Here is a 25,656-nt window from a genome sequence, read left to right as displayed (position 1 = left end):
CACATGCAACGCCTGATCCTATATAATTGATGCATAACCTGTCATGAAACTGCACAAGAGACAAATCTTTCTGTGGGAACGGTGGACACAATCATTCAGGCTGCCCTAGGATGGTTCAGGAATACTGACAAGGCATTCTATACCAACATTTTCTGGGCATTAGTTAAATGCTGAGATAAGTGTTTAAATGTAGCAGGAGAGTATGTAAAAAAATAAATGCAGTTTCCACTCCTTGAAATTTGTTCTTTTATTATATAAACTCAAAAGTCCAGATTTGACTTGAACGCCCCTTGTAGTTTCCCTTTAAGCTCACATTTAAAAAATAGTATTATATTTATATAAATATGAAATACTGCGTCCCTTTAGTTTACACATACAATATGAAATTAATGATTTCCAGGATATTCTGTTTGAAAAACCAGTACAAGCTTTATGCTTTCTGGCAGACTGTGTAATTCTATTGGTTAGGATGCAAAGGAGAAGTGTGTGTTTACCAATTTCCCCACAAGCTCTGTTTTTAGTCCATAAGCTGTAAGAGAGTTGACAGAGCACAGAATGTGCATAGAACACCACCAGTTGGTTACAAAGAGTAAGCCTCTATTTATGTGCAATATTTAATATTTACCTGATGAAAAAAATATAATACATTTTGTACAAAAAGACATATATAATAATTTGTAAATGCACTATAGGTTAACTTTAAGGCTCCAGTGTTATATGCATGTAGTTAAGTATATTATATCCATGTACTCTGGACTGGTTAGTATTAGTGCAGGTAAGTCAAGGTCAATATCCCACCTTTCAATGTTGTGCTAATAATAAGCTGTGACATTGAACTCTTCAGTCGTTTCTGACCCCAAAATGAGACTGCTTGTATTTTTACTAAATATTCAGTATCAGGCAGCAAATTTTCTAACATGAACTCAGTGTTTGTCTGGAATAACATAGAACACCGATTAACTGAACAGTGACATACAAGAGGCTGGAATACCATAGCTTTCAATATTTCTTACCCCATCTGTTATCCTCCAGCTGTCTTTTTTGCTCCCAGTGAGCAGATCTCTCAGATTGGTCTTACTACTCCAGGAAATTCTGTAATGGTGAACTTTTAGATCTTGCTCTTGTGGTGCAGCCCAAGTAATACGCACAGTTAGGGTACCATCATGGACAGTTGTTAGGTTACCATGTCTGAGACCAGTAGGAGCAGCTGGTGGCAATGGATCTGTACAAAATAGTTAATTCAATATACTGTTCAATTATCAACATTTTAGTACAAAACAGAAGATAAAGGTACTATCCAAACACGTGATAAATTAAATAAAATGCATACAAAATATAGTCTTTTGCACTGGCTATTGATACCAAATACTTATATCTGTTGCAGACCCAGATTTCCCTATAATAATTTATAGCTCTACATCCTTCCTTCCAAAAGTCTAAAGTTAAAAGTCTTAGATTGTAAGCTCCAAGGAGCAGGGCCCTCCTATCCCTCTTGTATTGAACTGTATTGTTGCTGTATTGTCTCCAGTTATATTGTAAAGCGCTGCGCAAACTGTTGGCGCTATATAAATCCTGTATAATAATAATAATAATAATAATAATAAAAAAGTGTTACTCTTTATCACCAAGACTTTCCAGGTATTTCTATATACTACATTATGTAAATCTCCTCGGAAAAGTGTGACCAAGCTACCTGCCAATAGCAATAGTATTTAGGCAGACATGGGAATTCTGGTGGGCATTAATGGCCTCTATATTTTCCAGCAGATACGTATATGCAGTCAGTAACCGATCTAACGTATTAACAGCTGTGTAATATTGAAATATTATGTACCATGAAGACTTCAGGCTGCATCATGCACCATATAGGACGCTTTTTCCAAAATACTCTATTTATAATTACTGATAGGCCCAGACATTATTGCCAGTTACATTCTGGGACTCAATAATCAGTTTGAATGATCCATCTTCACATAGATGGATAGCTCTATTTATATACAGAGTTTGTGTCCAATGGTATGCATGTAGTTCATGTTAACTTTATGTTCCATCGCTATCTGTATTCTGCGAGGTCTCCAGTTAGAAACACTGGTACCTGCATGCAAATGGGGGGTGGAGGTGTCAGCACAAGTCTGACCACTAGAGTACAGCAGCAGGTTGCTGTGCTGCCAAGCAGAAGGCAAAAAAGCAAATTGACCTGACCGGGCTGGGATGGATGTGCTTCCATGGCCCGGTGTGTTCAGTTTGAAATAGGAAAGCAGGGGTACTGGCAGGATCACCAGGTATTTCACACAAAGGAAGCAATACAAAGAGAACAGGATACTTTTTAATACAAGTACATAGAAACACAGACAAATGTCAGGAAAATGAAATGTTGGGGTAACATACACTTTAAAACAACCCTTTCATTAACCCTAATCAGCCCAAATTAATTCCTTCCTGCTCCTCTCCCCTTAGCTGTTCTTTTTCTTTTTGTAATTTTTTTACCAATAATATTTAAACTTAATTCTTTTCTTTTGGTAGTTACTTTTATTGGTGTTACATTAAAAAATGTACACATTTCAATGATTTGTAACAGAAACATCATTTTAGTGACATAAATGGGACAATTATAGAAAAAAAAGGTACACTTATCAACTACAGTAACACCATAAAGTCTTCATCCGAGATTCACACAACGTTTACTCAGGATTCACACATTGACTCAATAATTGTTGCTGTCTGCTAAAACACTTCTTTAAAGCTGCTCATAATATCCCCAACATTGCCCATTGTGGAATAAGCACACTTTTGCTAGACTATAATAGGATTTGGATATGGAAGTTGCCTTGGAGTAGGGAAACCAAAGCTTTAAGCCTGCCTAGGGCCTTATTTGGTGTTTATCTGGCTCTTTATGGGAGAGGAGTTTACTAGTATGTGATGCTGTATATTAGTGTGATGCTAGAGTTCAAAATGGAAATCCAACAAAGAATTTTGTCTTAGTTTTGGATGCAAAGGGAAAGGGTTAGAACTAGGAATTAATGGCCAGTTCAGTCTGCCTTGTTTGGCTTTTCGATGACTTGACAAACCAAATAGGTCCTCCCCCCACACTGAACCTCCATCTTCAGTGGGAAGGGAAACAATTAGTATCAGAGCTTTTAGTCTTTAGGGAACCAGTGGTGGCAGGCACCCTAACAATCAGTGACATATCCAAATTTGACCCATTCATCTATCATCCAGGGACTCCTGGCTGACAGGTGAATGTAAACAAAGAGCAAAGGTGCAGGTACAGTGTGAAGAAAAATAAAAAGAGATGTGGAGTCCCCCTTAATTCATATCAGACCCCTTAAGGGGAACCCCATGCAGGTTTTTTTTTTTTTTGCTGTAGTAGATTGTTTACATTATACAGATACTCCACTTCACAGGCAGGTTAAGGACACCCCCCAGACATGTTATTTAAAGATATTTTGTATATTTAATGCTGCCAGTTTAATCATGATTAAATTTGCTGCTTTCTGCCAAATAGAACTTTAAAAAAAACATTTTTCCTCTTTTGTATATGTTCTCCAACCCCCCCCATACCATTTGTTTGACAACCCCTTGCCTATTTGTTAGGTGGGGTCCCAGATTGCAGCAAACAATGTATTGTAGAACTTGCAAAACAGCACAACAACAGCTAGAGTGGAAAGTCAGCAGTGAATAGGCCTGAACTGGAGACAGCACCTGTCAAGAGGAGTGGAGTGCAGCCTGGCCGCTCCAACCCAAAAGTGAGCTTGCTCAGATGTAGACGGAAGCCCTAAGCTTTTCTTCCTCCTCTGGAACCTCAGGGCCCCCACTATTTATTTTTTTATTTCTGGTACGTATATAGCGCCATCAATTTTACACACAACTTTACATATATATTGTACATTCACATCAGTCCCTAACCCTCAAGGGGCATACAATCTAAGGTCCCTAACTTGCATTCATACATACAAATACTAGGGCCAATTTATACAGGATCCAGTTAACCTACTAAAATGTCTTTGGAGTGTGGGAGGAAACTGGAGGAATCCCACACAGGCACAGGGAGAATACGCAAACTCCAGTCATGTGGTGCTGTGGTTGGGATTTGAACCAACAATCCTAGTACTGCCAGGTGGGAAGGCTAATCATTTAGCCACTAGCACTAGTCCCTGACAGATGGGTATGCTGTCCCTACACTAGCCATATCACAACTGCGTGCCAAAACCCGGGAAGGGGGAGGGGGTGCAGGGACTCAGAAAGACTGTGTGACCCAAGATGGCCATCAGGGTCACCTGGATGCAGCATAGCCGACTGCAACGCTGCCGCAGGGGAATGAGGGAATCCTAGAGAAACCCAGTTTCTCCTGACTTCCTCCTCCAGCTGGATTGCTGTTCCAGAAAAGCGCTACCTTCAGTGGAGAATGTACCCTGCACCTGCCTACATATTGGCCTACAAAACGGGCATTACTTTTTTAACATTTGGCTCATATTGATTTCATTCGGGTTAGGATTCGGCACCCTAAATTCAGTACTGTTCTGCAAAGCCACCCTGAGCTGAACCCAGGTATATTCAGCTCATCACTAGAACCACTGTCAGGTTGGTCTTTGATATCTTGCTTGCTATCATGGGGACAGAACAGGAAGTGAAGGCAGACCTCACACATTGAGAGAGACGGCAACAAAAGCTTGTCAGAGGTTCTAACCCTTCCCTACTTCTTCCAAGACTTCTAAACATTTTTAACAAACTTTACTTTGTTCAATCTGTGTTCCTTAGAGGAAATACTCACTGTTGGTGGTGCACGAGGACAGATCTGAAAACCTCTATATATAGTTTCTTACCTTTGCTTGAACAGAAGTGTTTACTTGGGGTGGTGAATCCTTGTGTGCCATGCACATTCACTGCTGCCACTCTGAACTGATACCATCGGTTTGGCCTTATGTCCGCCATACTGAAATGGTGTGTTGCTGTCTGCGGAAAAATAGAAGGCACGGGTATTTATATTGTCGATACTGACTAATCTCTATACAAATAAATTATTATAGGCAAATGACCTTGATTTTCAACACACAAAATAGAAAAAGTTCATCCTTTCAAATGTATTGTTTTCCATTTCAACACATAACTACTGTATCGAATCCGTACCAAATGGTGACACTATACTATTATACTCATGTGATAGTAGATTTTATTTGAGCAAAATAATAAAGCAACAAGAATAAGCCATGTTATCAGGGTCCATGTGTTTTCTTTGTTTCCTAATGCTCTTTACATATCAGCCAAGTTCACATATAAAATACACCAGGTTATTCCATAAACAGTCAGTTAATTTTTAACTGTAAATGTTCTTCCTGAGATGTTTCTATGCAGAAATCAAGCACTTATAACTGTTGTACGCTAAAAATATAATATAAGGACAGCACTGACCACTGTTACTGTTTGCCAAGAAGTAGACTGATCCTCACTGGGTTGAATGCCGTAATTCCATCTTCTTTGCAGGATGTACAAAACTGGCTCTGCAGAGACATTGAATCTAGACTTCCATGTGATTTCTACGCTTCCATTAAAATGTTCTTTAAATATGAAACCAGTATTAGGTTTTAATGGCATACCTGTAAGTAAGAAGAAGACTTTAGATGTCCATGTGAATGCTATAATTTAAATCTATCCCCTCAACAGATAATTACCTTTAATCTTATTAACTGGCACCTGGCAGGTGAAACCGCATCCGTTGGCACAGCACTTCTTTATGCCAGGGCAGTCTCGGTCAATACTGCAGCTTAAAACACAAGCAGCAGTGAACCCTGATGCTCGGTGTGGAGGAGGGCAATCTCCCTGCTTGTTCAATTTAAGAGATTTCAAGAACTCACAGCTGGCCACGCATTCATGGTGGTTCTATGTAGTGCAAAGAAAAACACATAGAATAGGATTTATTATTACCAGTGAAATACTTTATTGCTAAAATATTCTAAATAATAAAATGTTGGGTTTGGTTGCCTTTACTAGTACACGTTACCTATCTACCCTTTTTATTTGCACAGTTATTATTATTATTATTATAATAATAATAATAGAGGATTTATATAGTGCCAACAGTTTGTGCAGCGCTTTACAATATAAGGGAGTACAATTACAATACATTTCAGTACAGAAGGAATAAGAAGGCCTTGCTCGTGGAGCTTACAATCTAAAGGAAGCTGTTGTACGTCTATAGGTCGTGTTCCCTTTAGGCTCTATAACTGAATCAAGCAAAGGTATAATTTGAAGAGGAATTGGACCATTATGACAAGTAAAATGCAATTATTCATATGTAGCTAGTTGGACACGTAGCAGTCTAAAATCCTATCTGACTGTCAAATGTAATGAAAGGGCAGCACAGTGGCTAAGTGGTTAGCACTTCTGCCTGGCAGCACTAGGGTCATTGGTTTGAATCCCAGCCATGGCACCACCTTCCTCGAGTTTGCATGTTCTCTGTGCCCCTGTGGGTTTCCTCTGGGTACTCCGTTTTCCTCTCACATTCCAAAGACAAGCTGTTAGGTTAATATGATCCTGTCTAAATTGGCCCTAGTATGTGTATGTATGAATGTGAGTTAGGGACCTTAGATTGTACACCCCTTGAGGGTTATAGGGTTATGGACCGATGTGAATGTACAATATATATGTAAAGTGCTGCGTAAACTCATGGTGCTATGTAAGTAAATTCAATAAATAAAGGGGACTTTTGTTAATGTAGCGGGGTTCAGGAGGTCTATGCCAAGAATAGGTTATTTATAACAATCCCCTACAAGGGATTACCATGAACAAGTTCAGTGTTTTACATAATGTACTGTATATTTCTAGATCAGTCAATTGACAAATAAAACCTCTTACCTTGCTTTTCCATTGCTGTTTGTTTAGACTGACAAATCCCTGAATCCACACAAATAATGTGTATTGCAGGGATCTTTCCCACTGAGCTATTGTATTTTTACAGTGGGGACTCCCCCCCCAGAATACACCGATCAGTGCTGCAGCCATTGGCTGAAATCACTGATCGGATCCTGGTTTTCCAACATGACCGTACAGCAATGTTCTGTTGAACAGTCAGCAACATACACGGACTGCAAGTCAGCAGGAACCGGCTGATTTTCTGTCTGTGTATACCCAGCTTAAGAGGTTATATTTTATTTTTTCTAGGTAATTATTGTTCCTGGGTATTCTTTTAAACTGTTACTGTAGTGATACTAGAGAATTCCTAGAATTATAGGGAGCTCCTCGATTAAATGATTGACCACACAATTTAAAGTGTAATTCCAGTCGAAACCTAACTAAGCTAGAAATCTACTCCCACTACCATTCTAAGCCTAATCTATCTACCCTGTAAAAGAAAAGATGCCTATACTTGCCTATTTTGAAGCCGCTCTAGTCATATGATCAGCTTTCAGTGTCGGCTTCAGTGTAGAAGAGGGGCAGTCGACAATGGATGGTTCATAGTTAGCCTATGGGTGACGTCACCTCCCAGGCTCTGCAGCCATTGTACTCAATCTCACCTCTTTACTGAAGCTGGCACTGGAGAGAGAATGTTACTGGACCGGAGTGACTTCAGAAAGGTAAGTAAAGGCACCCTTCCTGTAACAGGGTAGATAGAATAGGTTTAGAATGGGGGTGGGAGTACATTTCAGTTTGGTTTTGACTGGAATGTTACTTTAAGAAAAAAGTTTTTAAGATAAAAAATAAACATTGTACTGTATTAGACACTTTTTAACATAGCTGGTAGTTGGTAATATAGTGTATGTATACAATATATATGAATATATTCTCGCTTCTGAACTCAATGCTTTTGGTTTAGGCTAGTTTACACCTGTGCGGGTTATTACAACTGTAGGACTGCAACTTTTCCCACAGCAACAACCACCCACACAGAAAAGCACACTGCCGCTCACAAAATGCATGGGGGTGCCATTAATCTTAATGGCACCCCCACACACTTGAAACTGCAACGCTGCTACTCGCACTGGGAACTGCACTACACTTGTGGTTTCTGTGCAGGCAGCATTTTAAAAAATGGTTCAGGGACCTTTTCCCTGCGTTTTCAGAAGGCACAGTCAGCAGCCCATTCAAATAAATGGGCTGCCGCGCCAGAGCAGAATGCGGCTCACAGAGTAAATTTAGATCTAGCCTAAGAAGAGGTTTTGCTCATTGTTGAAAAACTGTAAAAGTATTCTGGACAAAATACTGTCCAGTAGCTACTATTAAATGCCAGGTTGGGTTTTTTGGTGATCGGCCTGGTAATGATAAATATACAACTAAGGTTTAACAATTATTTTTCTACTACATTGGGCTATTTTTATTGAACAGGAGGTATCCATTACAATGCACATGTAAAAAAAAAAAACGGAGGTATCAATTACCAGGATATAAAAAGTATGAAACACATTAGCTGGCCCATCTGCTGTGTATTTACTGGTCTTTGGTTGGATATATGGACATTTTATGGACATTTTTCGATAAATGTGATTTCAGTGTGCATTTCCTTCTTTTGATATCTCCAGTTACAAGCTGGGCTAGCACCTGTTTGTGTGACTGTGGCAGATTCAGGCGAACCAACTTGGAGTGGTGTTTCCCTTTCTACTGGATATACTAAGTAGCTGGTCAGTTTTATACGTACAGTTTTACTAACACATGCCGATTTTGCAAAACTGGGTTCAAGCGTTAATTATTTTTTTTTACATTCAGGAGTTAAGCTGTCTAATATACCAATGTATACATTACTGAGGTTCAGGATTCCAAGTATAACTCACATGGTTTTTGAATATCAAACACTTGCAAATTAGAGTCAGAAGTAATTCAGATGACTGGATATGCTAATCCAGTCTGAATGGAAGTCAAAAAGGTGAGACGCCATTAGACATTACCTCACATTTCTTCTGACACTGTTGTGAAGTTGCTTCCCATTGGCCCATGCATGGCCTCATACACTGAAAAATACTAGAGTTGTTAGTATATAACAGCAGTATATAAATACATCCCTTTTATCATAAAATCATGAAAGCCTCTCAAACCATAGGATATTACATTAAATAATTCTATACATATTTAGCATTTTACAGTGCCAGTATTCATACCCCTTGAAACTTTCCACATTTTGTTATGTTACAACCAAAAACATAAATGTATTTTATTGAGATTTTATGTGACAGACCAACACAAAGTGACACATAATTGTGAAGTGGAAGGAAAATGATAAATGGTTTTCAAATTTTTTTTACAAATAAATATCTGAAAAGTGTGGTGTGCATTTGTATTCAGTCCCCTTTACTCTGATACCCCTAACTAAAATCTAGTGTAACCAACTGTCTTCAGAAGTCACCTAATTAGTAAATAGAGTCCACCTGCGTGTAATTTAACCTCAGTATAAATACAGATATTCTGTGAAGCCCTCAGAGGTTTGTTAGAGAACATTCATGAACAAACAGCATCATGAAGCCCAAGGAACACACCAGACAGGTCAGGGATAAAATTTTGGAGAAGGGTAAAGCAGGGTTAGTTATGAAAAAAACAAATCTCAAGTTTTGGACATCGCACAGAGCACTGCTCAATCTATCATCTGAAAATGGAACGAGTATGGCACAAATGCAAACCTACCAAGACATGGCTGTCCACCTAAACTGACATACCGGGCAAGGAGAGCATTAATCAGAGAAGCAGCCAAGAGGCCCATGGTAACTCTGGAGGAGCTGCAGAGATCCACAGCTCAGGAGGGAGAATCTGTCCACAGGACAACTATTAGTCATGCACTCCACAAATCTGGCCTTTATGGAAGAGTGGCAAGAAGAAAGCACCACCTGCCTGGAGTTTGCATGTTCTCCCTGTGCCTGCGTGGGTTTCCTCCGGGTTCTCCCGTTTCCTCCCACACTCCAAAGACATGTTGGTAGGTTGATTGGCTCCTGTCTAAATCGGCCCTAGTATGTGTATGCATGAATGTGAGTTAGGGATCTTAGATTGTACACCCCTTGAGGGTTAGGGACCGATGTTAATGTACAATATATATATGTAAAGCGCTGCGTAAAATTGATGGCGCTATACAAGTACCTGAAATAAATAAATGAATAAAAAAAACATTGCTGAAAGAAAGCCATGTGGGGGACACAGCAAACATGTAGAAGAAGGTGTTCTGCTCAGATGAGACTAAAATTTAACTTTTTGGCCTAAAAGCAAAACGTTATGTGTGGCAGAAAATTAACTGCCCATCACCCTGAACACACCATCCCCGCCGTGAAACGTGGTGGCAGCATCATGTTGTGGGGATGCTTTTCTTCAGCAGGGACAGGGAAGCTGGTCAGAGTTGATGGGAAGATGGATGGAGCCAAATACAGAGCAATCTTAGAAGAAAACCTGTTATAGTCTGCAAAAGACTTGAGACTGGGGCGGAGGTTCACCTTCCAGCAGGACAATGACCCGAAACATACAGCCAGAGCTACAATGGAATGGTTTAGATCAAAGCATATTCATGTGTTAGAATGTCCCAGTCAAAGTCCAGACCTAAATCCAGTTGAGAACCTGTGGCAAGGCTTGAAAATTGCTGTTCATGGATGCTCTCCATCCATTCTGACAGAGCTTGAGCTATTTTGCAAAGAAGAATGGGCAAAAACTTCACTCTCTAGATGTGCAAAGCTGGTAGAGACATCCCCAAAAAGACTTGCAGCTGGAATTGCAGTGAAAGGTGGTTCTACAAAGTATTGACTTGGGGGGGCTGAATACAAATGCACCCCACACTTTTCAGATATTTATTTGTAAAAAATTTTGAAAACCATTTATCATTTTCCTTCCACTTCACAATTATGTGCCACTTTGTGCTGGTCTGCAAGGGAGAATGTCACAAGCACACCGAGGATCACCAATATGGGTCCAAAAGTTTTAGTGAACAATCACATAGCTACAGCAAGGCAACGTTTCGGACTCTCGCAGGACCCCTTCATCAGGCATTTGTGTAACTTGAATGTCCTAGATGTGCTGGTGACATTCTCCCTTGCTGATTCACGGTTATGCACACAGCCATTTTTAATGCAGGAACGTGTGCGTTTGGATTGTACACTTGCACTTTGTGTTGGTCTATCACATAAAATCCCAATAAAATACATCTACATTATTGGTTATAACATGACAAAATGTGGAAAATTTCAAGGCACTGTAGATGCATTCAAAGTTGATCTTTTAAGCCTACATGAACACATTTTAGATATGTCACAATGTGCAGTATCAATAAAATCTTTTTAAAAAGGAATTGAATTAAAGTTCCAGCCTCCTCTTCAATATCAATCCTCTGGAGCAGGCCAAGGATTACATTGCCTATGCCTGAAAATCATTAAGTAGTCCAGTTTCTGCCCCTGCTGAACAAATGAGGCCCAGAATTTTCTTTTTTAATTTTTGCAGAGGTTACTCTGTGGTGTTCATTTACACATGCGTTGCTTTGTGATGAGCAATCTGCGTTAGGATATTTCTTCAGAGAGCAGGTGGTACGGAGGGGTTGTATCACCTCCTTACTACTTGTTTTAACCCCCTAAATGTTGTAGTATTATGTGGGGTTGTAGGACCATTGCAGCATGGCCCCATTCACTTGATTGTGTTGCACTCATTTGTACGGTAGTGCACACTGAATGGGACTGGGGGTATAATTACTGCCGCAAAGCATCATGGCGGCAGCATGCGCATGCCCCCAGTAACTTAGGGTAAGCAGTTGAGGAGCAGTAAAAAGGCGGTTCAACCTCGTGTATTAATCACCCCCCAACTGCTAGTGTAAAGGAGCCCTTGGGGGTTGTGTCCTGTGAGGTGCACAGCAGTACAAACTTAGACACAGTGGACTACAGGTGAGGGTACAGTGCCAGTGAAATTGTCCCTGTACCATGTGATTGCTGTGATCAGTCAATAAGACCAGTGTAAGCCAGCAAAAGGTGTTTCTGATCACTGCCACACTAGTCCCAGTGTCACCAGACCAGTGTAAGCAGGAAACAGTGGGGTTTCCCAGGGCATTTAGTCTAAGCCCCAGCCTGCTTCTTCAGCAGGGACCCTGATGGTGAGGATGGACTTGCAGCAAGCTGGGACCAGTTCACGGCCCTCAGGTGCACCCAGCTGAGGATGTGGAGACTGCTCATGTGTGCAAAGTACAAACAGCAGGAGACAAAGGGAAATCCAGGAGACAAGCCAAGGTCAAGATGGGGAGCAGACAATCACAGATGGTAGACAAAGCTGGAATCAGTACATGGGTAGTCAGACACAGCATACATGGGTAGTCAGACACAGCATACATGAGTAGTAAGCAAAGGAACACTTAGAGAACTGTGAAGTTGCTCAGGGAATGCAGGCTGAACTAAGCATGTCTTTTATAGGGAAGTATTCTGGGAGGTGGGCCAGTAACTGATGGAAGGGAAAGGAAATATAAACTCACAGGGGCTTATTTACTAAAGCTGGTTCACTCAAAATACTCATGCACCTTTACATGGAAACCAATCAGCTTCCAGGTTTTATTGCTAAAGTGTAATTGAACAAGCTGAGTTTAGAAACTGATTGGCCGCCATGCTCAGCTGCTCCAGATTTTGAATGAACCATCTTTAATAAAGAAACCCCAGAGAATAGCAGGCAACACCCAAACATGAGCACAGAACCAAACGACACATACGAAGGAATCACAAATATAGCAGAATCGATTCTGGCCTATGTTTATGAAGAAAATTATTCATGTGCAAACTTTTATAACAGAAACTAAGAAAAACATTTTTTTTAACTATTTGGTCTTTTTCACTTTGTATAGCAAAAAATAAAAAAACAAGTGGTGATTAAGTACAACCAAAAGAAAGTTCTGTCTCTTTATTAAAAAAAATGCCACCTGCGCATTTTTGCAATTTAAATATTGCCTTTCATCAGATACCGACTTAGACCATGAGAATGTAACATAATATACAGAAAAACAGACTGTATGGCAGATCAGGCTTGTTTTGAAAATAAGAAGTATTTCTAGGGCATTCTCATAGGACCATAAATGCAAGGGACACTCAGCATTCAGCCCCTCCTAGCTGCGTACTGTAGCCTTCCATAGACTTTGACAAGCTACAAGCAGCAGGACTGGCCAATGTTGAATGAGGAAAGAAAAAACTGAGGGCACACAGGCCTAGTGCATTACCATAAAAAATGTTTAATAAAAAATAAAGTAGGTGTACTCACAAACGACAATATAGTCAAGGCACATTATAAAGAACTGCTGGGTCAACCCCGCGCTGAGTAATAGTCCGCAATAGGGAGTGTAGACATCCAATACGCTGACGCATTTCGAGGACTCTTCCTCAGAGCCACTCCCTATTGCGGACTGTTACTCAGCGCGGTGTATTTTTTATTAAACATTTTTTATGGTAATGCACTAGGCCTGTGCGCCCTCTGTTTTTTCTTTCCTCATTCAGTATATTTGGATTCCCCCGGTCTATTTGAGGGCAGCAAGGTGTGCATGTTCCAGGACATACATAATGTGGTTGTAGCCTGCATGGAGTCCATCCCCATGTGCAGGAGCATTTGTGTTTGCTGGGACTGGCCAATGCACCTGTGCTTCTCTGGCATGCTAAAACCCTGGGATTGCACTCACAGAAGCTAGATGTCATGGGTGCAAGGGGCCTTAGGCTGGCCATACACTATACAATTCTCTGTCCAATTTTCTTTAGATTTACCTTCAACTATGTAGTGCAAGAGCCTGCCTAATTGGATACAATTGAAAGTGTTGTTAGGTTTGACCTCTTATTATATGGTTTTTGGCAAATCTAAACCAAAAATCTCAAGAAATTGTATAATGTATGGCCAGCATTAGAGTTGAAAGCTACCAGTCTTGGTCCTGGTTGAAAAAAAAAAATGACTGCCTAGTTGACCCTGTAAAATTCAAATCTGGAGCACTGCAAAAGAGCAGGCAATATTGTTTTTGTTGCTATTGGTATTTTTATTACAGTTACTCCTACCTCTACACTTTTATTTTGCTATTTCTTAATATATGTATTTTGTGAAGGTGTTGGTAGCACCCCTAGCTTTCTTTGGTTTAACATGTTTATTCTTTCCAGCTAGTAGCTCTGTCTTATTAAATCAGCATATGCTCATATTCATATATCCTTGTTAGGAATTTTGTTAATCTTGATAGAATGCTTATTATATGTTTACATATGTTCCTCCTTAACCACTTGTGCTCCAGAGGATTTACCCCCCTTCCTGACCAGGCCATTTTTTGCGATATGGTGCTGCATTACTTTAACTGACAATTGCGGGGTCATGCAGAGCCATACAAAAGCAGTGTACAGGAGTTGACAGGGAAGAGATCTATGTTGTTTACAAACAGGTCTCTCTCCTGTCAGAGATACTCGGCGACCATCGGGTGCCAGCGAGTAATCACCATCTGGGACCCGGTGATTGACAGCTGAGACCGCGAATGGCGGCGTGGGTAGGGCGCATGTACGGTCCCCTACCCAGAACTGCAAAATCATGTATATATACACGTGATTTTGCGCACCCATGCCACCATGTATCAGTATTTCTGCTATCGGGTGGCGCGGAACTGGTTAAACATTTAAATACAATACACATACAGCAACATGTAATGATGATGTCCTTTAATATAAGTGTAAACATTTCAAGGCTCATACACACAAGCACTGGTTGCACAAGCATATCCAGTCTCCATAAACCAGATTAAAGATGGCCATATACTAGTAGATTTTCAAATTAAAATTCATAGGCAAATTCATATGGACGTTCGTATGAAAATTTTCAGTACATTTGATGACTTAATGAATGTTGTCAGAAAGTGCTTAAATTTTTTTTTGCTTTTAACATTCGATTTGGGACTGGATGAACTTTCCCGAATGAAAACCACATACTACACTCTTAGGAATTTGCTCTTTAGTGCCCGGTCATAACAGTGTGATTTGGGAATGGAAAATCGCATCTAATGAATGTGAATGCCAGTGTCTTAGCATTTGTGATTTGCTGCAGCGAGATTTCTAAAGTAGTTCTTGCATTACATTTTCTGCAGGTTTGTTGAGATTTCATTTACATAGAATATAATGAAAATCACACTGCAAACTGCAAGAAATCATTGAAAAATTTCACACGTGGCAATAAAATCTTTAGCGATCGCACCTGAAATCATGCTGAAACTGCACACAAATCGCACGATTTTAAATTGCCACTGTGTGACCAGTGATTTACTCTCTCCCTAAGCCCCCAGTTGCATCAAAGCCGATTTTGAAATTGTGCGACTTACAGTGAAGCCGATTTCCTTGTGATTTGCAAGACATCTGATACAGATGTCTATGCAAATCACACGAAAAGTAGTGCTTCTACTTTAGAAATCGGTGTGGCTCCGACCAAGTCAGAACCGCACCTATATGACTGCTCTAATAGCGGACAATAGGGTGCAACTTGGCATACGATTTGCAAGTCGCCTGGCATGCAAATCGCACCCGTTGTGACCGGGGCTTAAGTCTAATAGGCCAACAAATGCTTTACAGGTGTATATTCTTAGAACACCTGTGTTTATAAAAATAATTGGAAGTATATTTTTTACATTTGTTAGGAATACATTTGCAAAATAATTTGGCTGAAATTGCACACAAATTTTAAATCGCAGCGGTGTGACCGGTGACATGTTTTCCATCCTGCATGAATGTTATCACTGTGGTGAAACAAACGTTGATTTGACTGCCCTAATGATTAGAAAATCGAATGAACATTTTTAAAATGAAAAATATCGATCTAAATACTAGCATATGTCAACTTAAACCTCTGTAGATTTCAGACTTGCATTCACAAAGTTAGGTGGGATCTGTGCATTTCCATTTTAAATCAACACATTTCTTTATTGCTGGTTATCAAAGCAACCACTAATTTATATCTTGCAAAACGCTATATATTTTTAGACAATAATTTGTATTTACCTGTGAGCACCGCCGCTTTTTCCCACACCAAGCCAAAATATTATCATCCTAGAAACAAAAAATAATAGACCAACAATTGATTACAGGTATCCATTCCTCTAAAACCTGTGTTTATGTAAATAATTGAATAATTGATGCAATGGGGGAGATTTACTAAAACTGGTGCGCACAGACTTTGGTGCAGCTGTGCACAGTAACCAATCAGCTTGTAACTTCATCTTGTTCAATTAAACTTTGACAATAAAACCTGGAAGCTGATTGCTTACTATACACAGCAGCACCAGATTCTGAGTACTCTCATTTTAGTAAGTGCCTGGTCATACCTGTGCGATTTGCGAATTGAAATTGCACCTGAAATTGCATCTAATGAGAGTGAATGTCAGTGTCTTAACATGTGCGATTTGCTACAGCGCAATTTCTAAAGTAGTTCTTGCATTACATTTTCTGCTGTTTTTGTTGCGATTTCACATACATAGAATATAATGGAAATTGCTAAAAATCTTCACAATTAGCAATAAAGTCTTCACAAATCTCCCCTGAAATCGCTATATAATATAATGGAAATCGCTAAAAATCTTCACAATTAGCAATAAAGTCTTCAGAAATCTCACCTGAAATCGCGCTGAAACTGCACACAAATCGCACAATTTGAAATTAGCACGGTGTGACCAGTGACTTCATCTCTCCCTAAGTCTGTGTGACCAACAAATGCATTACAGGTGTAAATTCCTAGAAATTTATAAAAATAATTGGAAGTATATTTTTAAATTTGTTAGTAATACATTTGCAGATCTATTATTTTATATTTAATGTTATATAAATTTTTTTTTTTTACTTCTGGCAAAACAAAGTGCTCTGTTATGACCATATAAATTGCTACTATATATTCACAAAGCTAATAGGACAACATGAAATAGTTACTTTATGTTCTGTGACCCAGATACCTGAAGACTTCTGTAGTTGGCAGACAGCTGTGTGATATGCAGAGTCAGGCAACGTGACGTGCATCTGGCCAGTGTTATCCTCTTCTCGGTGTCTCCTTCATCCTTTTTGTTCACTCTCCTGGTTAGAGCAGCACCCATTACAATACTGTACACCAGCAAAACACCAAGATTTCCATTGAAGAAAAGCACAGCCATTCTTACAGGTGACTGCAACTCTCTCCAAGCTGTTCTGCTCTTATGAATGAATCTGTTAGCAATCTATGTCTGGGTGGGTGCTACGTCTAGCAGGGTCACTCCCCCAGCTATAGACCCCACACCATATTCTGCATGCAGAACCTAACATATATCCCCCGCTGTTCTCAGATTGCTACATGTGCTTTGTACAGTGCGTGATTTCATGGGAGTCAGGGATGTGGGCGACACTTCAATTTCATGATTTACAGTAGCATAAATAAATAATAAATACACAAATAAAATAATTTTACCACAGTTTCTGACAGTATCTAACATGCAAACATAATATAGTTTGATATTTTGCAATGGAATTGCAATACAATAGCAAACACATCACCATTGGCAATAGAATACAAACTATTTTCTATTATTTAAGCGTTGTGTGTCGTTTTTTTTGGTCATTTACATATACTTTCTATACCATTGAATCATTTTTCGTTAAAGAGCAACAAAACAAGCCTGTATTCTAATACAATAAAGTGTTTGCATAAAAAAGTATTTTACATTAGGACTAAATCTTTTAAAGTGAGCTGACAGGTTAATCCTAGCTCATTTGGAGGGACTGTTCCTCTTTTGAGGCCAAATCCTCCTGTCCCTCATATAGACTCAATTGTCCCTCTTTTTGATTTGATGTGCATATCACAATACAAAATCCCATGCTCCTCTCCAGGACTTCTCCAGAACCTCCCCCATAAATAGAGATTAAAAAAAGGACTTGTATGGCTTAACCAATCATTTTCTGCATTTTAGAACTATGTGGTCCATGGCAGGGATGTGTCCTTTGCCTACATACTGGGGTTGATTTACTAAAAATTAAGAGTGCAAAATCTAGTGCATAGAAACCAATCAGATGCCAGTTTTTTTTTTTTATCAAAATTTAATTGAACAAGCTGAAGTTAGTAGCTGATTGGCTACCATGCACAACTGCACTTGATTTTGCACTCTCCTATTTTAGTAAATCAACCCCATAGTGTACTAAAAGCTGTCCATCTCTATCATTTCAGAAAATTATGAGGTATGGGGTAATTCTTTTGATGAACCAAACTAAATATGGCTACAAAAATACATATTTGTGTCTCATTTTTATGTAAATTAGTGCTTGAGGTGATTGTAGCCGTATTAGTGCACTTGCGACAGAAACAATTGAGTACTGACGTGATACTTTTTTTATTTGCACTAACGTACAAAGTATCACGTCAGTAGTCAATTGTTTTTGTAAATTAGTGTATTTTTATAACAATCTTAATTTATTGGTAGTCATATTTAGAGAAATGTCAGGTTTAGACGCTCAGCATTTCAGTAGAGGTAACCTCTGCACTAATATGACTGTTTTTTGTTGTTGTAGATCTACTGCAAATCCTAAAAATTAGGAGTAGATATCTTGCATATAAGAAGTCTGTAAATTACTGTCACCAACAAGAGGTGGCATTATATTTGTAAAATAACTCAAGATAACTAATCCTGTTTTTTTTTTTTCAAATGCAGCACTTAAAGTATTTCTATGGTCACAGCATGCACTTTCATTTTATAACATCAGCCTTGTAATAACAATACAAACAAAAGTTATATTTGACAATTCAATATAAGATTATTTCAAAAATCTCCTTTCATGTTGTGAGTTCTATCTGTCTGCCAGACATATATATTTCCATAACCCCCTGGAATCCTTGCATGATTTTCAGCTTTGCCTCTGCTGTTTATTTTCCATTTGTAAGGCCCCATGTACATGGGACACTTCTGAATGATGGAAACTGACTGCTGGAAAACGTAGGTTAAAAAACGTCTGTTTAGCCACGTTTACATAATGCGTTTATGCGCATTTGTGTTTAGAAGCATTTTTTAAAGATAAGCACAGGAGAACCTCCCAAATGCCCAGAATGCACTGAAAAGTGGTAAATTATTAACTATTTCAGACTGTTTCACAGAAATGCAGAGACAGCAGTATGTGTTGAGATTAGCTTAGGTGTGAGTTGCTCATTAACATTTCTTTTGTTTCCAAGGGTGGGAAAGGTGTCTGGTGGAGAGAGTCATTAAGCTCACCTGGCAGGTGGTCTCTGTGAGGAATTTAAGGTGTGAATGGGCATTAACATATCTGTTGTTTCCAAGGGTGGGAGAGGTCTGAGGTGAGAATTGGTCATTAGAATGTGTGACAAGCTTTGTAGGAACATCCTGTTTTCAGTGTTTTGTCCATCTGAGTACCTTGAAAACGCTTTGCATGCATTTTTCATGATGAAAAAGGCTCTGGACAGCATCGAGAACTGGAAGAGTTAAAAAAAAAGTTTCAAATGCAAATGCTTATAAACATGATTTGCTGCGTTTACAAGCTGTTTGCGTTTGAAACGCTGATATAATCGACTGCTGAACGCAAGTTTTCTGCGTTAAAAAAAACAACTGTAAACTCAAATGCCTGTAAACGACTGTAAACGAAGATGTGGACATGGACATATAGGAAAACATTAGGGTGAGTTCAGGGGCTGCTGAAAAAAAAACAACCAGTGAACAGCTCCTAAACGTGAGTTTATCAGCTGCAGTGTACATGAGCCCTAAGGACTACATATCCCAAGGTACCTTGCTGCCTGCAAGCAAAGATCCCTGTACTGACTCCGCCTCCTGAAACTCCTCCTCTCAGCACCTCTGTAGTTCAGAAGGCAGGATCTGCGAAATGTATAACACAGCAGTGCTACTCACAGAGCATAGTGAGTGTGTTTCACAGAATTCAAGGAAGAAAATATGTGGGATTCTTCTAAAAGCAAGTTTCCAGACTTCAAGAACATTCAGACTAATAAGAGTACTAGATTAGGCTAGGAAAACTTTAAATTCAATGTGGAAAAGAATATGAAAGTTTAAATGTTGACCATAGATACACTTTAACCACTTTTCCACCAAGGTACATTTATAAACATTTATAGACATTATGGTAGACGGTTAAATCAAACAGGGCATACACGGTGATTCATGGGCTCTCCCATTCCACTGGGGAGCCTGAGAACATACGCGTTTCTTCAGTTGTTAATGACCCTGGCAGCGACTTGTATTATGTCTTCCAGGGTCACAGCTGTCATTCATCGACTAGTGTAGCCAAGGATGAAACTATTCAAGCACAAACCTATTGCATTAGAGGGCAGGAAAGACATCGGGGGTCTAATAGACCCCCAATGTCTTCATCAAGAGTATCTGTCAACTGTCAATGCTATCACATAGTGGGGTTGTTAAACCCCTTGTGACAGCAATAAAGTAAAAAAAATAAAAAAAATTACCATAAAAACAATTATATAAAATAAATAAAAGAAAAAACGTAGCACAGCTCTGCACACACCCCAGTGTAGGGCAATGTAAATATCAACTACAAAACACATGTGAGGGATCATTGTGAACGTCAGTGAGAACAATAATTCTAGGGCTATAGTTCACAGTTAACTCTAAATAGATGACCTGTAAACGCTGCTAAAGCATTCCCACATGGAAGAAAAATATATTTTAAATATAATTTAAAAATATTCTTCCCAAATATATTAACATATATTTTAAATACTACAATTTTGTCCGTATTCAATACACACACACACCACACACACACACACACACACACACACACACACACACACACACACACACACACACTATGATAAAATGCATTTGTATTACAAAATATATGAAAATTAAAAATTAATTTTCAAATATACTGTAGGTCTTTAAAAATACATTCAATCTACATTTTTGGAATGCATTCACAAATCTATGTAAAAATATATGTTAAAATATCTTTTTTTATATGTTAAAAAAATCTGAAGAATATATTTAAAAAAATTCAACATGCAGTATACTGTATATATATATATTGTGGGAACTCGCTTCAAATGGTAGAGCTCTTCATGTTAAAGCACACAGCAACTCGCTTCTTTAAGGGCTTTTTTGCCCACTTTTATTTAAAAGAACAAAGTTCAACAAAAATGCTTCCCACGCAGGGGTATCCACCATCAAGCAATACCAACAAACGATTCAGCCTCCTGGCTTGTACACAGTTCACTGTCTGTCTCCTGCAGACTCTTCCCAAATTATGGCCACTAGCACACAGCTAGTCTGGCTTCCACCTGACTCCAAGGCAGAGACCTCCCGTCTGCCAGGGTGGAGCCCTCCTGACTCCATTTGCCGGGGTGAAGCCCAGAACCATGGTTAGGCCTCTACAAAAAGCCCTGCACACACCTGTTCAATCAGTGTGCTGGGGGTTCTCAAAACACGGACCCCGGATTGGAGATTTCATCCCTCCCAGATCTCTGAAATCTCCAGGCTCCAGATCCCAAAACAAACTTAATGAATAAATGAGGAAACCGAAAAGTCAGATTCCTCTGCAATACATTAACTCTCTGGAGCCCCTCAACCTGCCTGGTTGAGAATCCAGGGTTTTCAACTTGAGTTTGACCGTGGCAGGACACCGCACTGCCACAATATATATATATATATATATATATATATATGGAAAATGTTGGGTACCATAGTTTTTTGCAATTCCACAAGCCTGCACAATTTTAAGACCTGACATGTTTTGTATCTATTTACTTGACGCAACTCCATCTTTTTTATTTTACAAAAAATTGGGTATTTTTATTGTGTTTGTTTGCACTAAAATTCATTTTAGTTAAATTTTTCCTGAAAATATGCCCTTGATGAATAACATAAAAAGTTTAAACTAATGTCGGGGTGGGGGGTTGTAGTAATTTCTAGCAAGAAATGCAGATTGTAACATGTTTGCAAAAACTGAAAAAATTGCCCCAGTAGACAGAGTGTCAGGCTACCCAAAGCTGATCTTTCAGTTTTTGACAGGTGCTAGAGAGTTAAACCACTGGACAATTTTGCATTTCAGTAGAAACTCTACTGGTGAGATCTCTGCCCTTTGATTTCCAGCTTCGCATACCCGCTGTGGCCATTTTAAGATGCTCTCACTCTCACTGTTGGATTAATTACTAATTTTGTACTTTTTAGAATACAACATGCAAGAGGTGTTGAAAGGAAAGAGGTGGACAGGAAAACCCCAAACTCTCAGGTGGTCTGGAATTATGTCAGGAAGCCCTTGTAACTGGAGTATTCCCAGCATATGAGAAGCTATGATCTGGCTCAGCCAGTTCTATCTATAACTATGATGTCACTTTGTAATTAAACATTCAGTCTTGAAAGGCAGGGACAAACCTATCAGTATAAATCCGAGGGAAGTGTAATAATGGTTGAAAACCTGTGATGTAGAGATTTTCTTTAGTGTTTGGTTGCCATTGACTGTAATTACTAGTTTCCTTAATTTCCATTTTCCATGTTATATTGGCAGTTGAGCTCCCTTCTGGCTTATTCATTTAGGATCCTCATATACACCTTGAAAATCAATCCTAGCCATATAGTATAGAACCGGGTTGTCCAACTGACGGTCCACTCTGTATACCAGCAGTGACCACAGCAGATTTACTGGAAACCGCAGGCAGAGTGAACTCCTGCCCAGGAGTGTCAGGTCAGTTCTGGATCCAGCTAGAGAGTCAGACAAGCAGAGCAAGGATTATTTGATTAGGTTAGTAAACACTGGATATCAATGTAATCACAGGACTGCTTTTGCTTCCAGAAATACCAACAAATTGGGGCTTATTCTTGTTCCCACTGACACCAGCTTATATTCTTTCTGACAGCAACAATATAAAGGTTTGATGTACTCCTAATGACAGCAACTAAGGGTCTTACAGTATTTTACTTCCACTGACACCAATGATAAGACTTATTTTATTCTGACTGACACCATCACTGGAGTTTATTATTTTCCTACTGAAAGCGATGTTAGGACTTTTTTTATTCCCACTGACCCTGATAATGGGAAACATTTTACATCCACTGACACCAAGGGGAATACAACAACAGCCTACAGGTGTGCTGAAGTATGGAGGGGATTATTTTTATTATATGCATGTCTTTTCCTGGTTTTAATGTAATATGTATAGCTCTCACCATCTTGAGTCCACTACCATTATACACCGTCTTTTCTTGGCCAAGCTAAAAATAATTTAAAGGACAACTATCAAAAAAAATATTGTATTCTAGTTTTTGTAATTAGTTAATATGTGTAAACATACAAGGATAGTCTGACCAGGCAGACATGAAACTTTAACACTGCACCAAGCCACTCTTCTAGATGTTCAGGCCTGAACATTGTACATACGAGCTATAGGGTTTTCATGTGCTCTTTGCAAACAGTTGACACCTCCTGTAGTCAAGTTGAAAATGGAGAAAGTGGAAGAAGAAGGTTTGGAGTGTTCCATGACCAGTCTTGTTGGATTCCAAGGGTGTGAAGCAGCATGCTGAAGACTGTTGCCGTCACTTTGCCCACTGATGGAACACTTTGAGGCTCTTTCCTCCACTTTCTCCATTTTAAACTTGTCTTCGGGGGTGCCAACTGTTTACAACGAGCACATGAAAACCATATAGCGTGTATGCACCATTTTCAGCACTGAACATCTGGAAGAGTGCCTTGGTGCAGTGATGAAGTTTCATGTCTGTGTGGTCACTCCTTCCATGTTGGGTCGTGAGCTTTTCTTACTATCCTCATAGTACTCAGTATTTGAATTCCTTTTTTTCATTCTAGTTCTAAGGTATAATGGGCCCTAAGCTTTTAAAAAAAATTCCAAACATGTTTTCTGTATTGAGAGCATCACGAATTTACTAAAAATAAAATCCCCAGCATAAAAATATAATATTAAGCACTTCGTCCCTTGAGTTTCTAAAGAAACATTGCTTGACATTACTTGAATGAAGACATTTCCTCTAATTAGCTTCATCTGCCTGCCACAATAGGTTAAGAGATAACCTAGACATATTGAAAGAAGGACACAAAGCGGAAAAACAGATAATTTGTAATAATATTCACCCCCACTGAGCTGTCTTATTTAAATTGTATGTGGAAGGGAAAAGTCAGGACTATTCTCAGAGATAGATGAAGATTCCCTTGATAGCCTCAGAGTTCAGACATACTAGAGGATGTCTTAACTACTCATGAACTTGTGACCTTTTTAACTGGCCCTCAAACCAAGCTGTATCACATTGCGCCATCCATCCCTGGAAAACATCAAGTAGCAGATTCACGCTATCAAATACCACACGGACTAACAGCATTTTAATAGCCATTAATAGACAAGGTGGCCCATGCTTTGACACCCTTAATAGGTCTAAGGTTACAAGTTCACATTTGTAACACAGGATGTTAACCTTCCATTTCCGAAACACTTTTAGGTAACTGTGTGAAAATGGGCAAAATATAAAAGAACCAGACTCATGATATTTTAATACACAGACAAGACATTTATACTCACTTAATTTAAACTAACATAAAATTAGTGCCTGTTAAACATCAGTTTGAGACATAACATGAGATCCTAAGAAGAAATAGTCCTCATAATTGTACCAGGTACTTCCTATGTAAGAAAGTGATTTATTTTCCAAAGACTAGTTAATGGTTATTCATTACAGCTGGTTATATCTGTTCTGTAAAAACTGGTGGATTTGAAAATCCAAAACCCTATAGGGAATTAGAGAAGAAATCCAGGCAAAATTGTTATTTTCCTATGCAGTGGGGCTGTCCTTGCATTGCATGGGTTAAATGCTCATTTTTGTCTAGAGTCTCGGAAAGCAAATATATACTTACCTAATCTGTTGATCCTCCAAGTGCAAGTCCGCCGCTCCCTTGCCCCCCCGCACACTAGCGGTCTTGTGAATGGGCTGTTCCTGAAGTCATCATGCCCATAGACCAACTCCGGACATGAGGATGGCAGGAACAGTCCAACACTGGACGTGGGGAAGCATGGTTTTCCGGAGGATCGGAGCAATGGGTAAGTACAGCTTTTACATGAGCCCCTAGACAAATGAGCACTGCTGCGTGGGAAGATGACTTTTTTAACCGGAGTTCTGCTTTCATATTTTTTGTTTTGTATGCTTTTTTTTCACAACAGTTGAAGTTTTAGAAAGAGTTAAAAATGAGAACAGTAATCAGGAGAATATATATAAGTGCATACATTTCTCAACAATATAACTGTTACACTTCATTTAAGGGCATGGTCACACCAACAGCTGCACTAAAACTCCACAGCTGGTGTGCGCTAGGATGACAGCAGTGCCAATGGGCCAATCCTACTTTTTTTGTGCAAACTTTGTTGAAATGTCACAAAGTGACCGGGACATTTTTTGCTATTTATGTAGCTATTTAACTTTTAATTACACGGTTGTGTAATGCTGACCCCAAACAAAATTTCTATAATTTTTTTTCATACAAATAGAGCTTTCTTTTGGTGGTAATTGATCACCACTGGGTTTTTTATTTTTTGCCATAAACAAAAAAAAGACTGAAAATTATGAAAAAAAACTATATTTTTTACTTTCCGCTATAAAACATCCAATAAAAAAAATAGAAAAAAATCTAATTTCTTCATAAATTTTGGACAAAATGTATTCTATTAAATGTCTTTGATAAACAAAAAATCTCAATAAGTGTATATTGATTGGTTTTCATGAAAGTTATACCATCTACAAACTAA

At 39.0% G+C, this 25,656-nt stretch overlaps 1 protein-coding gene across 1 annotated transcript in view; it reads right to left on the bottom strand.

Annotated features, from left to right (window-relative positions):
* The window catches only part of LOC149463374 (anosmin-1-like), a 45,878-nt gene extending 26,687 nt beyond the window's left edge, over positions 1–19,191 (bottom strand). The window contains exons 1-9 of the mRNA XM_089675682.1: positions 19,142–19,191; positions 16,868–17,114; positions 15,924–15,971; positions 8,877–8,939; positions 5,670–5,877; positions 5,410–5,594; positions 4,824–4,953; positions 1,014–1,222; positions 799–934 (exon numbers count right to left, since the gene is read on the bottom strand). Of these exons, the coding sequence (XP_089531808.1) occupies positions 799–934; positions 1,014–1,222; positions 4,824–4,953; positions 5,410–5,594; positions 5,670–5,877; positions 8,877–8,939; positions 15,924–15,971; positions 16,868–17,114; positions 19,142–19,191 (1,276 nt within the window). The remainder of the gene's footprint in view (positions 1–798; positions 935–1,013; positions 1,223–4,823; positions 4,954–5,409; positions 5,595–5,669; positions 5,878–8,876; positions 8,940–15,923; positions 15,972–16,867; positions 17,115–19,141) is intronic.
* Between the last annotated feature and the right edge of the window lie 6,465 nt (positions 19,192–25,656).

The sequence above is a fragment of the Staurois parvus genome, unplaced genomic scaffold (genome assembly GCF_062004578.1).
Source record: "Staurois parvus isolate SC_StPar_1 unplaced genomic scaffold, SC_StPar_1.0 ptg000155l, whole genome shotgun sequence".
Classification (NCBI taxonomy): domain Eukaryota; kingdom Metazoa; phylum Chordata; class Amphibia; order Anura; family Ranidae; genus Staurois; species Staurois parvus.
The sequence above is the reverse complement of the archived record's forward strand: the minus strand, read 5'-3'. Positions and strand labels throughout refer to the sequence as shown.